We start from the raw sequence: 19,998 nt of genomic DNA, 5'->3' as shown, positions 1-19,998 counted from the left end.
ACATCTGTGATGCCACCAAAGCTGTCTTGTAGATGATGTGCAGTTGTATTTTTAGATCCAGTGTTAATATAATGTTTAACTGAGAGATGTTGAAATTTTTGAGCTTTTAAAGAAATGCTAAGGTTTTAAATGAAACGGAGTCCTAAAATATTGTTTTGCTACCTCAATTAGACATACTTTCAAAGATAGTTTAATTGAAAGTGATGTTATGATGAGTTTTTTACCCATATAAACCCTGCTTCTAAATATTTTATTTAAAAATTTTTCTTTCAAATTCTAAGGCCTGTGGACGTTTGCATCCAATTACTAGTATTCGTGTGAGCTAGATTCTAAACTCGTTTTTATGTAACCTACACTTAAAAGCAGTTCTAACATTTCTCAATTTTATTCATATTTGCACATTAAAATATTAAAAAGGGAGTTACTTTCCATGGTTTTAAGATGATGTAAATGAGTAATAAAAAATGGAAGTGGTTTTATTTTATGTGCTATTGTCTGTTTTTGGATTTGTTATTTGTTAGGACAAAATGAGGTAGCAATCTAAATTCTTAATCTTTTATATATATATTGATTCTTTTATAATGTTTTATAGTGTTTATATGTCTACATTGTTGGTTAAAGGGCTCCTTTCAATCTCTTTTAAATGCTGTGTTTAATTAAGTTCTATTTGAATTGCCGTTCACTAGGGAATCTGTCTACCTTTGTAGAGTTCTTAATTTAGTGCCAAATTCCTAGTTCCATGTTCAAAAATCATTTACTGTTACTGATAATGACAATAAGTCATTTGATTTCACACATTAAGAAAAAAATATTTTTGAAGTCTAATTTTCTATTACTCAACGTAAGTTGTTGATACTACTGAGATTTTTGATCATGGAATCAAAGAGGAATGAATTATAAAATGAAGTCTTTCTTGCACAAGTGTGCCTAACAAGAATACTCTTTAGAGCATGCTTATTCACTCTACAGAGAAAGCTTTTTTTTTTTTCCCCCCAGAACGATGCTAACATAGGTACACGCTTTAGTGTTTGGTTTTTGAAGAAATTACTCTAGGTTAGAAATGAAGAAAATTTTAGTGAAATTTTTATTTTAGTCAAAATTTAGCATGTGGACTTACTATTTCTGTAATATCACTATTAAAATGTCAATATAATGCAGCATTTAGCCTAGTAAACAATAAAGAAACTATGAGATGGCCTGAGAAGTGGCAGCAACATTAATTTATATTCTAACAAACTGAATTATCTTTTAAGAATTGTTCATGATGTGATTTGATTTTTGACCATTTTCTTTATGTGTAATGATAGGAAATGAATATTTTCCTCTGTATTCCATGAAGGATGCACTTTTAAGAACAAGCAATATAATATTCATATCAAATATACTCTGATTTTTAATGTTCTATGGTAAAATTATGGTTTTCAGGGCAGCAAAAGTAGGATCCATTCGCCAAAGATAAATAGAAGGGAAGAGAAGAGATTTTCTTTTAGCATCGCCATCATCAAAATGTATTTTTGTTAATATGTTAACAATGTACTTATTGACTTCCTCTACTAAGAACTGTCTGGTTAAGAAACAAACTATTAATTATAGAAGACATGTTCCTGCCTGAACCTGAAAACTTAGAAACCTCATGTAAAGGAAAGCTTTTGAGTAGACAGTGAGAACACCTGCAGATAGTATGTAGCCAGAGCTGGCAAAAATACACTAAAGCTACTGTGCAATTTCTTCTACACTCTAGGGCTTTGAAACCATAAGTCTTCTTGTCCACCTATCATACCATTTTTTTTTCTCCAACAAACTGTGAATTATATGCTAACAGTAGAACCAGAATATTAGAATATATTGACAGCATGTCTGTGATTTCCTTTGAATGACCAGAAAGGAGGGTCTTACTGACTGTCCATATAAATGTGCGGAGAAACACATTTTTAAGTGTGTAATTTCAGAATGAATAGGTGTGTCTGTGTCCACATGCCATCCCACCCATATGATGTGGCTACACACGCAAAAGTCACTAAGAACATACGATCACGAGAAAGTCATCTTTTACTGTAGTTACAATGTACATTCTTTCCTTCCTGTCACGTGAGTGAATTTTGACAACTACCTGTCCTGTGGTATTAACCCACTTGGAGAGATTCTTGGGTGAAGAGGACACACTACAACATTGGAGAGCCATAGTTTACTCTGCTTACTCTTTTCATAGAAGAAAAATGAGTCAAATAAGATGTAAAATAAATATAAAATACTATATTATATCTATAAATCCATCTCCAACCTCAATATGAGCTGGGATAGATAACACAATTCCAAAGGAAGGTATTGCATGCCAATAAACTTTGAATGACATGTTTGCAACTTTTAAGTATTACTTTCAGTTTAGGGTTTTACATAGTTTATGACCTAGACATATCAGAATCCTGCTACATGTGCTTCATTCATTTATTCATCCAGCAATGCCAGACTGTTACTCAGAAACAAGTTCTTAAACTTATTAATATGTGTATGCACTGCTTCCTCCACACCCCCTAGATATTCAACAAAAGCTTGCAGAATTGAACACTATAAACATCAAATACAGTTCCTACTTTTATTCATGCACGCCTTGTTTCAATTTATTTGGGAAAACCTATCAGCAAACAAAACCACTGTAGAACTCTTTCATAAAAATGGTTTGGGGGAAGTCTAACTCTTAGCTCAAGAATTATTTAAAGCAGTTTCAGGTGGGTCAATGAACAGCTTGAGCAAATGCACTTTGATTAAGTGAAGGGATGCTGAGTTTGTCCCAAACTCCATCAATATTCTCTCAGAGAGAGCTGGCAAAGAATAACCAGCCAAAAGCAGTAAGTGAATTGAATTGGCTATTTAAACAAGTATTATTGATATCATCCCTTTAAAAATCCATGAATTTGTTTGCCGAGGAGGACAGTCCTAAAATGCAATATAAGTAGATTGGAGGAGGGCCTGATCTCTCCAGTAGGAAAACAATTACAGAAAAACAATAATAAAAATGTGTATAAAGCATTGACATTTGTCATCAGCTGTTCCAATTGATGGATAAAGAACTTGACCCCTTCAAAGCAGCTGCATGACTTCTCTCAGGGTCACATAACTAGATAGTGGCAGAGCAAGGAATGAAACTAAATTCTGCCTTCCCTTTTTTACCCTTCTACCCTATCTCCCCATCTGCCTAGAAGAGCTCCAATTTACACCCTACTGTTTTTCCATGTAATTATAGTTTTCCTGTACATTCTATGCCCTGCTTTGTATGATAAATCAGATGATTGTGTCAAATATCGAATAATATGATAAATATAATAAAATATAGGAAGAAGAGAAGAGTGGAGAGGTAGGGTAAGATTTATATTCAATGAATGGAGAAATAGAAGGAGAGAGAGAAACAAGAAGAGATAAAACAATGATGGAAAATGTAGAGAAAAATTGGAAATAAAGTAGGTGATTTCAAACTACAGAGGAAGAAAAAGAAGTAACTAATACATTTCAAGACGCAAGTTATTCTGAGAGTCATGAGGATCCTAGGAAGCAACAGACTGACCACGACCAGATTAGAAAGTGACCATGGCTGGCCGTCTAATTCAGGGCATCATAAATGCTCTTTAGCTTCTCCAACAGCTTGTGCTTTCATATAACAATGCAAGATGACAGGCGAAAATGCCACGTTCACTTGAAGTTTATATAGACTCACTCCCTGAGGGGAGTTGTATCATTGAACAAAGATTTCTTTTTTTTTTTTTCAATTATGGCTTTTCTCTTGAGCAATGGGTATATTCCAAGCAGTTCTGCATTCTACTGCCCCCATGTGTGCAATAAATCTCAGGGCTTAGGTAAAAATCCAAGTGTTCCTCTGCACATTGAACAATTCGAACGCATCAGTAGGGTCAATTCATTAGCCATCATTTGGGTCAAAGGTCTGACTACTGGATTGCACCTATGTGTAGAGTCAAAACAGAAAACAAGGGTGCCTGGGTGGCTCAGTCAGTTAGGCATCTGACTTGGGCTCAGGTCATGATCTCACGGTTTTGTGAGTTTGAGCTCTGTGTCAGGCTCTGTGCTGACAGCTCAGAACCTGGGGCCTGTTTCACACCCTCTCTCTCTCTCTCTCTGCCCCTCTCCCACTCATACTCTGTGTCTCTCTGTCTGTCAAAAATAAACATTAAAAAAAATTTTAAAAAGCAGAAAACAAGGCCAACCAACAACAGTAAAACAACAGAGAAACTGACATAAGGTTATTCTTTTTTAAAAAAAAATTGCTCAACACACAAAAAATATACAATTTGAGAAGTCTACAACTCTTAATTCCATGAAATAAAGGCCATTCTAATAGCAAAAGGGTAAAAGAAAAAAAAAGGTTACTTCAAAAAAGAACTAATTTTTTAATGGATTAACGTTACCTAATGAAAAATTACACTTTTGGAGTCCCTTCTCTTTTGTTTTTCTTTCTTTTTTTTTTCATTGACCAAGTTTTACCACTGACGAAGTTTGAAGAAACACTGATCATAAACCCTCTTCTGCCTGTAACTAGATCAGATTTAAAAGATACCGAAGAGGAAAAGATTCCATCTATTTCGAAGTAATTCTGTCAAAGGAGATTCTTAGTCAATCTTTAGCAACCTTTGTATTGATTCTTGTAATTTCTAAACTAAGTTTCAAGTACTAAACTGAAACCTGGTTTACTTCATTAAGTTCTCAGTGGAGAAGAAGTAACTTTTACCATTCTCCATATAATAATAAGTGTAACTCTTTACACAGTATTAAACTCTCCTCAGTCTCAGCTGCTTTAGTCCTCATAGCTGTTTCTCCCAGATTCAATTTTCCATTCATTCTTCCTCTTGGCACAGGGAGGTTCTGGGTGCTGGGTGTGCAGTGAGAAAAGCATTCATACTGTGCACTCAAACATGTCTTGTGCAAACAGGACTGGGATTAAGTGCTACTCCTATAACCCAGTGAGAAAGGGATGAAAGACAGCATTCCAACCTGTGTGAACTGTAAGAGATCTGGGAGACCTGACTGGGAGAGTTGAAGGCCTTTCTCAAGGCACAAAGGACAGACGCCGTGAGTGGCGCTGGAGAGTGCAAGCCAGAGCTCGGGGGGTCAGACTGCCCAGATCCCCAGTTTCTCGTTTTATGTGCTTGGGACTCCACCACTCCGACTCTGGTTCTGTAACTGTAAAATGTGTATAATAACACAATTCTTCAAACTGCATTGTTTTGAGAAATAATAATTAAATGGGTTCAGGAAATGTGTGGCATAGGCCTCTTGGCACAGAAAACAGCACCCATGCCTTCCATTGGGTTTTATTAACCTACTACCTCATATAGTAATTTTATTTTTTGTTATTTTCTTAAACTGAAGTAGAGTTGACACACAGTGTTACATTAGCTTCAGGTGTACAGGAGTGATTTGACAAACCTATACGTTACCTTGTGTCACAGTGTAGCTACCATCGTAACACAAATTTTAGCAGTGTTTAAGAAATAGCAATTGGCGGGCGCCTGGGTGGCTCAGTCGGTTAAGCGTCCGACTTCAGCTCAGGTCATGATCTCGCGGTCCGTGAGTTCGAGCCCCGCGTCAGGCTCTCTGCTGACAGCTCAGAGCCTGGAGCCTGTTTCCAATTCTGTGTCTCCCTCTCTCTCTGACCCTCCCCTGTTCATGCTCTGTCTCTCTCTGTCTCAAAAATAAAAAAAATTAAAAAAAAGAAATAGCAATTGGCCACTTTGCTATTAGACTACTGGTATTGGTATATCTATACTTGTATCAAACTACTAGACTTCTATGTTGACCACACTATCTTGCTTCCGAATAGCGGTTTAATTATCACCAAAGCAGCACTGGAAAATTACAGCCCTATCCTATGTCTTTGACCAAGAACACAGGCATTTCTGTTTGAACCCATCTTGAAGCTGGCTGCAGCATCAGGCAGCCAGGCTTGGTCAGCTATAAAAAGAGACGTCAATGGTGTGAGCTGCAGGTGAACTGAGTGCTAATTCAAGGTTGGTAAATAGGTGGTGGTATAAAGGTCCCCTAGATTTCCTAAATTTTACTCATATCAAAAACTGAAACTTTTTACCTAACACACCTGGATATTCAGAGAAAATGTTGTTACAAAATGCAAATAAGCAGGATTCAATTCATTCCCTCACATGACCGCCTGCTACCTCCAAGGCATCCTTCTCCACTGAGCACCAGCACGCAGGCCTCTGGCACAGCCCTTGTGCTCTAGGAAACGCACCCTAGGACCTCACGTCGCAGTGGAGTTGGCTTCGACACCTGAACACTGTGGCCCTAAAGTTCGTTCTAGGGGACCTTAGCATGTCATAGTCCCACGCTATCCTGCCTGGAGTGCGTTAACACCAGTGAGGGTGCTTGAAAGTGTGCACCGACCCACGCCTGTATTTGAATCAAAAATCACTGAAGATGTGCCATATCCTTGTTAAAATGAAGATGGTGTGTGTGTCAGTGTGTGTGTGTGTGTGTGTGTGTGTGTGTGTGTGTACACACGTGAGCACCAAGGCAGTGTTTGTGGCCCTAGGTTGGTATCACAAGTGAGGCAGGGCACAGTCATATTACAAAAACTGCCATCTGACTTCTCATCTATAAGCTGTGGAAAAAAAAAGTTTATATTCACATATAACACAAATTAAGGTTTTCAGAGCTTGGTAGGTTCAAGTTAAAGAGGCTAAATAAAAAAGGCAATAAAACAAATAACAAGTTTCACTTTCAGAGCAACAAGCGTAGCTCAGGGTAGGGGTTGCTTTTGCTTGAAAGCAAATACAACTTACTAGATGTGTGACCTTCAGCAAGGTAACTGTCCCTGTTAGGAAAAATGGAAATTTTGGTCTCACGGTCTCAAGGCATTGTAGGTACCGTGCTTAGCATAGCACTTGGCAAATAGTAGACATTCAATTAAAAGGAACTGCTGTTGTTATTATTATTATTGTTATTATTATTTATACCCCTCACCCCACCTGGGATGTTTGCATTTTAAAATTGAGCTGTTGGCCAATGAATATGTTAATTCAATGGAAAGAACCTCCAGTGATACAATTTCTAATTCTCTGGTATGGAATTAAAGGAGATGCACAAATTTGTGTGGAATATGCTTTAAGTAGAAGTGAATAAAAATGAGGATGACTGTAGGTCTAGGATGTACAACTGTAACAGTGTGCATGTGTATGTGTGTGTGTGTGTGTGTGTGCATAAATTCTGCTGTAAATGACCACGCAAATGTGGAAATTAACATAGCAAATTCTCTGCTTCTGCTCATCTGATCCCTCACTTAGAATTTTTCTGCTCTTTAAGTGATGAAATTATATATGTTTTCCTCCCACTCCCTCTTCAACATCTCCCTGTCCTTTAAAAAAAAAAAACTTTTTAAATGTTTGTTTATTTTTGAAGGAGAGAGACAGAGTGTGAGTGGGGGGGAGGGGCAGAGAGAGAGGGAGACACAGCATGTGAAGCAGGCTCCAGGCTCTGAGCTGTCAGCACAGAGCCTAACACGGGGCTCGAACTCTCAAACCTTGAGATCATGACCTGAAACAAAGTCGATGCTTAACCACCTGAGCCACCCAGGTGGCCCCACATTTCCCTCTCCTTTGATTCCTGTAGCAGGGAGAGAGCCCATGATACCTCTTGTGTTGGTTTCCCCACTGTCTTATGCTTGAGTATGGAATTGTCCCCATTATATTCCAAATTCGAAAAGATCACTTTTATTATGTGTCTTCACCCAAAGTACAGTTGTGGGCTGAAAAGAGGTAATATTTGTTAATAATATTCCTATGGACAAAAGTCAGTATCTTCAAAAACGTAATCATTTCTGGGGCATCTGGGTGGCTCAGTTGGTTAAGTGTCCGACTTCGGCTCAAGTCATGATCTCGCGGTTTGTGAGCTCAGGCCCCGCATCGGGCTCTGTGCTGACAGCTCAGAGCCTGGAGCCTGCTTCGGATTCTGTCTCCCTCTTTCTCTACCCCTGCCCCACGCATGCTCTGTGTGTGTCTCGCTGTCTCAAAAATTAATATTTTTAAAATTAAAAAAACAACAACAAGCATTTCCAAAAAACCCTCAGAGACACAGTCAAGTGAATTTCAGAAAATAAGATGAGCAAATCAAATAACATTTTAAAAGTGACACCCTCAGTGTCCTGGAAAAGTAAGTTTCTTCATTTGCTCATCCACTGTCTTCTTTCTGTGTCATAAGGAAGAGAAAGAAAAGGGTTCAAGCTAACATGAAAGACTGAAGCCACAGGCACCACAGCAATGCCCAGTGTTAGGAGAACGCAAAGAGGGATTTCTGTCCCAGGAGAGACGGGGACGCCTGTGTCTCGTGTGTCATCAGGCTCTGGAGTCAAGGCAGGCCTGCAAGGACCTCCAGGAACAGACTCAGCGCTCTGTAATGAGTATTCCAGGGAGTCAGGCTTTCCTGGAAGAAACAAATTAGTGTGAGAAGCCAGTACTGTGCAATTTCAGTTTTAAAAATAGCCAAGTGTTGTTAAGGCTGCGATGTGCATGGGAAAAAAAAGAAAGCCCTTGTTAATATCTGCCTCGGCTTTCACATGGAAACAGAGGAGGTACACTCAAATTCTTCCCTGACAGCTATTGCCAAGGTCATAAGGTTTGTATCACTTGGAGTCACTTTTTGGCCCTTCCAATGACAACGTTTGGGGGCATTGTGTCCCCTTTGATCAAATTGGTCTCGCAGTAAAGAACAGCCAAGTGAGGGCTCTGCCTCTTTCACTTAGGACCAGGGCTGTGCTTAGCTGTCGTCTCAGCCCTTCATTTGCATAATTGCCCTGGGAGGCTGGCAGGGACGCTCCCTGCAGCCGTGCCTCTGCTGACTGCAGAGACCCCACCTGGCACTCTAAGTTGGTGCGTCAGCATTTTAGGGAGGAATGAATGAAAAATCAATCAGGATGACTGCAGTGGTACCATGCACAACTCTAACCTAGTTTGTCCATAATCTTCAACTCTTCACCATCGACCCAAGCAGTGTTTAAGATGGTAAGTGAATCTGTAATAAATGTGCTGCTTTTACTTAATCAGGGATTTTTTGTTTGTTTGTTTCTTCTTCTTCTTCTTCTTCTTCTTCTTCTTCTTCTTCTTCTTCTTTAGAACAAGCAAATCCAACTTGCTTAGGAATCCACATGTAAAATGAATGACGATGTCAAGTTTCATGCAAATATTTTTCATTTGCTCCGGTTTAAGATTCAGTTTCTAATTAGACCCGGTGATACTCACGTGCAGGGCAGCTATGTCAGATGGTGGTTTTGTTAAGTAATACTTCAAATTCAGAGATCAAAATAATTTTTAAAGTCTTTTTATATCCTTGCCATATCTTTTTGTAACTAACTGTAACTCTTTATATCAAATCAATACTGATTTACATCTCTAGATTTACAATTCTGCAAAGATAGAGTTAAACACTATTTGGACTCTGGCTGCATAAGGGAAACTGGAATTGTTCAAAGCTGCAGTCTTCAGCTCCCAAAGACAGCTACAGTAACTTTCTGAACAGATTGGGTTAAATATTTTTACAGACCCATTCTATGATGATAAGGCGGTAATAAGTTGTGCAGTGCAACACTCCAAAGGGTTCCAAATCTCACAAGCCTCTTTGTATGTGATGCTCTCACAGTGAAGAAGATTCTTTGGGTTATAAAGATGATGAAGAGTCTACTTCTCCTGGTGCTGATTTCAATCTGCTGGGCCGATCATCATTCAGACAACTATACTCTAGATCATGACAGAGTTATTCACATCCAAGGTAAGAAAACGCAGGTTCTCATGAAAGTCAAATTAATTTCAAGTTACTTGGAGTTGGGGTGCTTGGTTGGTGTTTCTTAATTTTAGCTCTGCTGCATTGGCTTTTTCTTTTCCTTTCTGTTAATTGGTGAACATGCTTTTCTGGTTTTTGAATGCTATTGCATTACAGTAAAGAATTGAGGACAATTAAAGCAGAATGGCTTAGGAATGTCCAACCGCAAGGGGCTGATGCAATTTGTTCAGGGCTTTTTACTACGGTTGGTGTCTTCCAAGTAGAATGAAGGGCATAAAGTTTATTTAAATGTAAGCAAAAGGAGGGAGAAATAGGAAGTAAAACTCACAATGGAACGTCATTCTGTTCGAGTAATCATTAAGAAAAACCATGTGAAAATGAAAGTGGGACAAGCTAAGGTTCAGGAAAGAGTAACTCACTTTACGACAATCTCCTCTGCCAAAGCTTTAGTTCCCATAGACCAATGTGTTGCTCCTGCATATTTTGCAGCTCAGCTGAATCCTAAGCTTGAGAGCTGTAGCAGGATTTAAGGCTGCAGTAGAATGCAGCTGTTTCCTCAGTCCCAGCTTCAGACGAGGGACATCCTGCACTAAGAAAGCCGACAGACTTATGCAATAAGAAAAAGATAGTTTGCAGCTTCTCTCTTTGCCCTTGTAGGCTGAATAATTAAAATAAGAATTATAGACTTTAACAGTTCAAACACACGAAGATATTAATTTTAGATGAGCTCGGTTTGAGGACCAGAGGTATTGTAAGTTTGCTAAGAGACACAAAACATTAAGTTACATCTTCAAGGTCAAAAGCATAGCCTCCAAAAACCGCATCCACTGTTGGAAAGTATGGTTGGTGAAGGTCAAATGCTAGTCTGGCTAGAAGTATTTTCCTGTATTATATTATGACTACACAAATCGAATTCTGAATTTGATGACGTCTAGCTATTTTAGACATCTCTCTTTCAGTTCTCTTTGCTTCCCGCAGCTTTAAGTTTTCCAATGTTGGACCATGAAAATGAATTATATAATCATAAATTTTACTATGCAAGCTGCTGACTCAGCTGTTCCCTTGAATGTGTATAGTAGAATCCAGGCTGTCTCCCAAAGACTATACGGTATTTACACATAGAGATTTTCTAATGAGGGATAACATCCTTTAACATCTAATCACAGAATTAAATGCAGCCAAAATAGGAATACCTAGTCATTAACAACAGCAGTTTGAAGTGCTCTATAAAATAAATTCTAGCTGTGGTTTCAAGTAATTATTAAATTCCTGTGACATTATGAACTATGTACAAACCATTTAGTCTAAAGTGCACCCAGAGTATGCAAATATTATTTTTAAAACGTGTTAACATGTTAAAAATTACTCTGGGGAGTCTCTAAGACTCAAGTTATCTCAGCAAGGAAAACTTGGTTTGCTCCTGCCTTTCCAACCCATATATTCTGCTGAAATTTAGTGCAAAGGAATTTCTTACACAGGGATCGGAATTATCCAGATCATTTACATACACTACCCAACTTTTTTAAGTGACCTGGTAGTCCACCTCATTTTAATTGTAAATTCCTATTCTTAGAAAGTTAGTCACAGCTTTCAAGTAATAACACTCATAGGCCTATACTTTGCTTATGGAAGTTGTTACTGAAAGGTGATTTGGGACAGTATTCTGATGCTAGGTCCATAAGTCAGAATTTATTTTAAAATTGCTCTAAATATTCATCATCATTACTTTTGTTTAATAGAAAGTTTTCTTTTTCCTTTATGATTGTACTCAGATGGAACTTTCATATTTTTCAATCCTTCAAAGAAACACCTCCAGTGGTCTGCCACAATTTCCGTTGTCTTTTACAATACAAAAGTAAAGCAGACAGCAAAATAGATAATCAACCCTCATTATTTGAAGTAGGCAACCCTCATTATTTGCTGAAATACTACATTATTTTCTCACATTTGGAACTGTTATTAATCAAACTTGGCCCAGAAAGGATTCAAGGGAGCTGAAATCCTTGTGAATTTTCTATGAATTTTGCAGTCATATGATTAAATTAGGAATCTAAATCTCAGATTCCTGAACTGGACTGAAGAGCAGTATATGCTTCTCTCAGGGATAGAAAATTGCTCAAGATTCATGTTACTGCAAAAATACTTCTTCTATCTCCCATTTTTCATTAAATATCGATTTTTGTATTCTAAGTTCTCCAGGCCTAAGTAACACCCAGAGGAATAATGCTCATCACCCTCAAATTCTCCTTGGCTGCAATGGTAAAGATGTTCAACACAAGATGTACATCCTTGAATCTCATGCATAAGAGTTACCTAATTAATTTTCTGAAGGCTTCCTGCCAATTTTGTTTTAGAAGGTTCTATGGAGATATAGGCACAAAAAAACTTAATCTGGGTTTTTTTTAAAAAAGTCAGATTACTAGGAAAAAAAAAACAGCAAGGGTAGGTCCCTGTGCAAAGTGTTTCTAGTAAAAAGAATTTTCTGGTGATGAAAAGTCTCCCAGATTCCCATGGGGGGAAACACAGCTTTAAATAAAATTGCACGCATACTAATTTATTCTTTTTTTTCTTGAATCAATTTGGTTACACAAGAAAGCAAATGTCACTTGTCCATAAAGTCTGCTAAAAATGACCAGTCAAGATATTACATTGGCTGTCATACACTGCTCTCAATATAGGAGAGGGCCATTTCCTCAAATACTTGTACAGGAAGAGACAGTTCTCGTTAATGCCTTCTCCATAACCCTCTCAACTAATGGATTATATTCCTCATTTCATAATGTGCCTAGTCAAACAACTTCCAAATCCTTTGAAACTTGAGATCTTTGGGAAGGATTTTGTATGGAAATCCAAAATACACAGAAGCACAATTTTTTAAATATTTGGATCAAGCCCAAAAACTCTTTGTGTAGACTTTCAATGACTAGTAGAAGTTCAGAGATGATGAATATGCTTTTTAAAGTACAAGTCTTAAGACAGAAGAGAAATGTTGTGGTCCTTTTCCCATTGACCAATGTGAAAAGCAAAGCAGGTACAGTTATCCTGAACATGTAACTGTTTGACCGTATCCAGGTCAGAGAGCCAGCACTTCCTGCCTCTGGTGTTCAAGAGAAGGTCTTCTGATGGCAAATTCAAGAGTTTTACCCATTATGCCACTTACTGGCTTTAGCGCTTGGACAATTGATCTCTTCCAGTCTCAGTTATCACATCTAGGAAACTGGGCATGATCACTGATTCCAAAAAGTTTTGTGAGAATTAAATGAAGTAATACATGGAAAAGTGCTTAGTACTGAACCTGGCACACAATAAGCTCCCGCTAGATAATAGTTGTTGTCGTTGTGGTTATTACCTCCTAACCATCATGGAAAACTGGTTTTTATGGGTGGAGGGGATGGGCTAAATGGGTGATGGGGATTAAGGAAGGCACTTGTGATGAACATAATGTGTTGTATGGAAGTGTTGAATCATTAAATTCTATACCTGAAACTAATATTGCACTGTATGATAATTAGCTGGAATTTAAATAAAAAGTTGAGGGCCGCCTGGATGGCTCACTCAGTTAAGCGCCCTGACTTCAGCTCATGCCATGATCTTGCAGTTCGTGAGTGTGAGCCCCGCATCAGGCTCTGTGCTGACAGCTCAGAGCCTGGAGCCTGCTTTGAATTCTGTGTCTCCCTGTCTCTGTCCTTCCCCAGCTTGTGCTCTGTCTCTCACTGTCTCTCAAAAATAAACAAACATTTAAAATAAATAAATAAATAAATAGTTGTGAAAAAAATAATAAAAATAATAACAGCAGCAGCAGCAGCAGCAACAACAACAACAAAACCCTGACTTTTAAATAGAAAAAGGAGCACAAATACCAGTGGAAAACCAGTGGTTATCTTTTCAAATTCATTTGTTAACAGAACCATATCATTACCTTAGCTCTCAGGGAGTAAACATTTTATAAGTTGCCTCTTTGTCCTCCTTAATTTCACAATTTAAGATTTGTTCAACATTGTTAAACATCATCTTATAATTTTTACTTTCCTATGGAAACTGAAGCTTTCCAAACATAAGTAATATTTCCCTCAACATACTTACTAGGTAAACACAGATAAGCTACTTTAAATTTTTTGAAAGAATATTAAAAGGAAAAGATAATGTGTACCAGGAACCCTTGACAGAAATGGACATTCCCACTCATTGTGGTTGGTCCTTCCATTCGCTGTGTGTCCCAAACGACTCCTCTGTTCCAGTTTAATGTGCGTTCCTTTTTGCTAACTAACGTGCCTCCCTTGCCTCATCAGACCGTGAGCTTTGTAATGCCCCAACTGTATAGTAGTGCTTGGCACATAGTAGGTGCTTAACATAAGTTTGTTGAAAAACGAGTGAGTATAATGAGATACTTCCAAATTATTGCTATTGTAACGAACATTTAAGTCCTGTGTCATCCACAGCATTTAGCATATGTGACACTTTACACTATAGGATTGCTTCCATTCTGTAATGTTGGCATAAGTTAAATCATAGTTTATAGAATTTGAGAATTCAAAAGAACTAGTGTAGATCATGTAGATCAATAGCCCATTGTACAAACGAGGAAATCAAGACTCACAGCCTTTACTTGCTTGTCCCAGGTTGCATGGCTGATGAGGGAATTGACTCTCAGCTAAGGCCCTCCCTTTCTTCAAATCTGGGCTCATTTCTCACTTTCTTAATGAAATTTCTCTCTCAGCAGCATTCTGCCCCTCCTCGGACACCCCGATCTCTCTCACACCTTCTCTTCCTTTTCTCTGTAGCGCTGATTATCTACCCTACTTATTGTTTTTAACATTTATTCATTTATTTTTGATACACTCCACATGAGCAGGGGAGGGGCAGAGTGAGAGAGAGAGACAGAGAATCTGAAGAAGGCTCCAGGCTCTGAGCTGTCAGCACAGAGCCCAGTGCGGAGCTCGAACCATGAAGCAGGACACGATGCCCTGAGTCGAAGTCAGGTGCTTAAATGACTGAGCCATGCAGGCACCCCTCTACTCTACTTGTTTTTATGTAATTGTATCCATCTGTGCTTCATGTGTCCATCCACTCCACAAGGGTAGACAGGGATCTTCGTCTGACATATCCAGTCACCTGAACCACTACCTGGCACATAGTAGGTGATCGATACATGTTTGTTGAATAAATGCAAGACCAGAATCCAGGTACTTTTTCTAATCCAGCCCTATTCAGTGTTACCAAAGCCATGAGGTGTCTTTCTAGTTCGTGGAATGACAGGCAGTCGATGAGGAGGAGGATTGGGAGTGTGGTAGCAAATTTTGTTTGCTCGTATGCATGGCTCCCATACCGCACACAGCATGTTATGCTCCATGAGAGTCCACCAGAGGCAGGAGGCAGCAATCTTCCTGATGTGTGTAGGCAGCTTTGAAGAGTGTTCGATTTTTGTTTGGTCACTGCAGTGCTATCCTGTTCCTTATGTAATATCTGCAGAGTTGGGATCTGGTGGTGCAGAGTGGATCACAATAGGTGGAATGAATTTAATAATGTATGATCACAAACCGTCTGCAGAGCCAAAGTTTAATGTGAGAACGGGATAAGTGTTATTCCAGCTTAATTTTCTCTCTTCCACTTAAAACTCAATTGGACTCTGAGTCTGTCTTGAAAAGTTAAATTAATTCATTTTTGTAGTTTTGAGGCAGAATAATGCTATTTGGCACAAATTTAAAATCCACAAAGATTAAGTGTATTTTCCAAGTCGCACTTACAGAAATATATATACTATTGATAATTCTATCTAGAAACTACTAGCTATAAAATATCAGCAAAGTTAACCATAAAATTATAAAACTTAGCAACATCATGAGTATTGAATGAACTTTCTGAAATCTATTAGTTTACGATAGGACATAAAGCCAAATACGATAATAAGAACCAACTACATTAAACACAGGCTTATCATTTGGTCAAACTAAGAATATGAATATAATAAATGAGCCATCAAAAGAAGGAAAATAATCATGTACTGCACACAAACGTACATGCACTTAGTGGGGCTGCTATAAGGGAATACCATAAATCGGGTGGCTTATAAATAACAGAAACTTACTTCTCACAGTTCTGGAGGCTGAGAAGTCCAAAATCATAGCACTGGAATATTTGCTGTCTGATGAGAGCTAGCTTCATGATTCACAGAACAAGGTGGAAAAGAACAAGGTAGCCCTCCTGTCTCTTTTCTATAAGGGCACTAATCCCATTCATGAGGACTCATACTCATGACCTAATCACATACTAAAGGTTCTACCTCTACAAATCATTACTTGGGGATCAGTGTTCAACATATGAAAAAAAAATGTTTAAGTTTATTTATTTTGAGAGAGAGAAAGTATGAGTGGGGAGGGGCAGAGAGAGGGGGAAAGAGAGAGAATCCCAAGCAGGCTCCACACTATCATTGTGGAGCTCGATGCAGAGCTCGAACTCATAAACTGTGAGATCATGACCTGAGCCAAAATCAAGAGTCAGATGCTTACTGCCTGAGGCACCCAGCTGTCCTTAACATAGGAATTTTGAGAGCATACAGACATTCCGTCTGTGGCAAGCACCTACTCTTACAGGCATTGGGGACAGAATGATGAACAGAACACACAGTCTTTGTCTTCATGCAGCTTTTCATCCAGTAAGAGGATGAAACAGACATTACTATGAATATAGAACTAAGGACTATGATAACTGATGGAAAAATTATGGAATGCCACAGAGAGAACACTATTACCTACTATTACTTTTATTTAAACAGAAGCCTTCAAAAAAGTAGTTTCTTTAAATTACAGATAAAAGTCAAACATGGCAACACCTTTCTTCAACTATATAGTCCTGGATACACACACATTGTATAATTATACATATATACATATGTACTCAATGGTCATGAATAGATAAGGCAAGGGATTAAATGATTATAGATTAATATATAATTTCTATAAATTCCTTAATCTTGATTCAGAAATACGTATATTTTCATACCAACTTTGCATCTGCTAGCCCATGCCCTAGCCTTCTCTGCATTTGCGTGTCCTTTTGAGAAAATCTGCAGTCAGGCACTTGATGAACATTGTCCTCTTTCAAGCAAAGCACTGGGTTATTCTCTGAGGAAGGACAGTCCATGTCCTCGGTGAGATTACCAACAAAATTATGGCAACAAAAGGTAACCAAAAAAGAACAAAGTAAGTGTTAAACAGAGGTGGAAACATGTAGAAAAGAGTAAAGAGCTACTAAACAAAAAACTCTTATTGTTTAGAACTTTGTATCCATACTCACTAAAGCTTTTATCACTTAGTAGATTTAAACTCATAAAATACATCTTAAGAATATTTCTAAACTTGTTACTGAGTAACCTAGAATGCTGATTCTATGTTATTCTATAAAGCACATTAAAGCAACACATTTTATAATATTTCCAGGTATAAAAACCTACATTTAAAAATCTCTTGGGCCCGCCTGGATGTCTCAGTCGGTTAAGTGTCTGACTTTTGCTCAGGACGTGATCTCACAGTTCGTGGGTTTGAGCCCCATGTCCAGGCTTTGGGCTGACAGCTCAGAGCCTGGAGCCTGCTTCAGATTCAGTGTCTCCCTCTCACTCTGCCCCTCCCCAGTTCTCTCTGTTTCAAAAATAAATTGGGGCGCCTGGGTGGCGCAGTCAGTTAAACGTCCGACTTCAGCCAGGTCACGATCTCGTGGTCCGGGAGTTCGAGCCCCGCGTCGGGCTCTGGGCTGGTGGCTCAGAGCCTGGAGCCTGTTTCCGATTCTGTGTCTCCCTCTCTCTCTGCCCCTCCTCCGTTCATGCTCTGTCTCTCTCTGTCCCAAAAATAAATAAATGTTGAAAAAAAAAATTTTAAAAAAATAAATAAATAAATAAATAAACATAAAAATTTTTTTTAAATCTCTTCAGGTAGCAACAAATTCACACCAACAGCCATTGCTTTCTCTGTTCCATTCTGGGTGCTGATATGTGCAAATCATGCAGGAAACCAATAATTATTTGGAAACTTTCCCAAATACTGAGAAAATCCATTTAATACAGAAACCTTTCCCTTTGGTTGCAGTTTTGCAAGAACCAATGTTGACTCAGCTAAAGCGCTGACCTATAGCTTAATGGCTTAATGTTGAAGTAATTTCAACATGCTATGTTTCTTTGACTTTACTAGATATCAAGAAAAAATAGATTTAGATTTCTTTATTGATTTGGCGCTTTATTTTAAATGTGAGGTAGAAAATTACTGTTTTAGGAGAGTCTTTTGGAATAGAAAAATCTACCAAAATGGTAAAAAGTTAAAATATTCAATTAGAGGTTATCAAACTGATAATATCCAGTGGGGATAAATCTTTGTTATGGAAATATTTTTATTTCAAAATGAAGACAATGAAAGAACAAGAAATGTAAAATTTCTATAAACCTTCAGAAATATTTTGTGTATACTGTAGTAGCACTAAACATATGTGCCCTCAAAAATGTAGTCAATACAAAGGTATTTTAATCTTATTTTAATTTTAATCTTATTTAATCTTTTTTTTAATCTTTTAATCTTATTTAATTTTAATCTTATTTAAATTACATATGTTGGTTACTTGACTTTTATGCTTACTCAGTGACTAGTTACCACATGTATGAGCTCTGAGTAGTATGTTTTCACACACTTATGGATTACTCTGTGAAGTATATTGAACAACTGAAGTTAAACAAGAATTCTCCAGAACTACCTTTTCCAACCCTGCCCATTCAGAAGGGTCAGGGACATTAAAGATAAAAACACATAAAGTCGACAGTCCATCACATATGAAATTAACAAGGCATGTTAGAACAGGAAGCATTCACTATAGTCAAGTGGGTCAGTTAGGTGAAGAAGGAAAAAAAGGAGTGTCCTACCTTGTTTCTAAAGAGGGATTATAAACTTTAAATAAGAACACCACTGAAAACCTATCCTTGAAGTATGGAGATTCCCACTTCTAGATGATTCTATTTGTAATCGTGCTTGCTTTGCCTTATTCCTGGAAAGCATTGGAAATGATGTCTGTGTATTTGGCTCAGAGTTACAGAGTTATTCACTGAATTATAGTGAAAGCACAGGTGAACAAGAGATGTGGAGGTTGGAGATAGGTAGGTTTCCTTATAAGTCACGATAGGCATTATGTAAATTTCTTATGTTCTTAGTTACAGGACTCTATTTTTTCACTATGGATTTGTGATTATCTGTGGCTAATTATGTTGGTAAGAAAAAAGAATTAACATCTTCACACAAGTTTATTTTTCCTGTTTTGTTTTTTTAAGAATAGATGGGTAAATTTTAAAGTTTTCTTCCCTAGTGTAATGTGGGTTATGAATAATTATTACTTTCTTTTGAAAAGTATCATAAGTTATACTGATACGTTTTAAATCTCCAAAATCTGCATATAATTATTTTTAATTCTCACTTTGCTTTTTCTTTTATCACACAATCATTAACAAGGAGTCTTGTAGCGTAAAATAATGAAAAGCTGATTAGATGCTTAATACTGTACTTCCCTGAAATGTTTTCAAGGAAACAGAATACCTTATTTTAAAAGATGAATAAAGTAATGGGTTTTTGTAAACTGCCTACGATATACTAAGATTGTGAGGGGGCCTCCAGGGGGGCATGGAATGAAATGCTGTAGAGGAGAGTCAAGCAGGGTTCTGTGAGCTGAGATCTGAATAGTAAGCAGGAACCAGTCACATCAAAAGCCAGGGACAGAGCACTACAGGTAGAAAGAGTGAGAAATGAAAATTCTCTGTGATAGGACTAACATGGTGTCTTTAGGCTGGAAAGAAGCTGGAGGCACTGCAGCCTCACAGTGAAGAGGGTGTGATTTAAGATGAGTTGGAAGAGTAGGCAGGAATGAGACCAAATTGCTTTGTATTTGGTCTAGAGTTCAGACTTTATTCTAAAAGCATTTGAAAGTGGTTACAAGGTTTTGAGCACGACAGTAATGTCATATGGTTTACAAATACAAAAGTCCACATTAATACTGAATTATGACGTGCCAAGTGCAAAGGTAAGATATTTAAGAAGGTCTTGAGGTACTTTAGATGAGAAACTATGGTGGTGGAGATGAACCAATTAGAAAACAAAAGAAGCAGAGATAGATATAGAGATGAAGGGAAAGAGGCACATCAAGCTCAACTTCGAGATTTTGCCTTGAACAAATGAACAGATG

General features: G+C 37.9%; 1 protein-coding gene across 1 annotated transcript in view; it reads left to right on the top strand.

The window, feature by feature from the left end:
• Window positions 1-19,998, top strand: part of HAPLN1 (hyaluronan and proteoglycan link protein 1) — a 71,998-nt gene that overhangs the window by 28,851 nt on the left and 23,149 nt on the right. Inside the window, exon 2 of the mRNA XM_047863655.1 lies at window positions 9,652-9,780. Coding sequence (XP_047719611.1) covers window positions 9,678-9,780 — 103 coding nt within the window. The 5' untranslated portion in view covers window positions 9,652-9,677. The remainder of the gene's footprint in view (window positions 1-9,651; window positions 9,781-19,998) is intronic.

Source organism: Prionailurus viverrinus, chromosome A1, assembly GCF_022837055.1.
Source record: "Prionailurus viverrinus isolate Anna chromosome A1, UM_Priviv_1.0, whole genome shotgun sequence".
Lineage (NCBI taxonomy): Eukaryota > Metazoa > Chordata > Mammalia > Carnivora > Felidae > Prionailurus > Prionailurus viverrinus.
The sequence above is the reverse complement of the archived record's forward strand: the minus strand, read 5'-3'. Positions and strand labels throughout refer to the sequence as shown.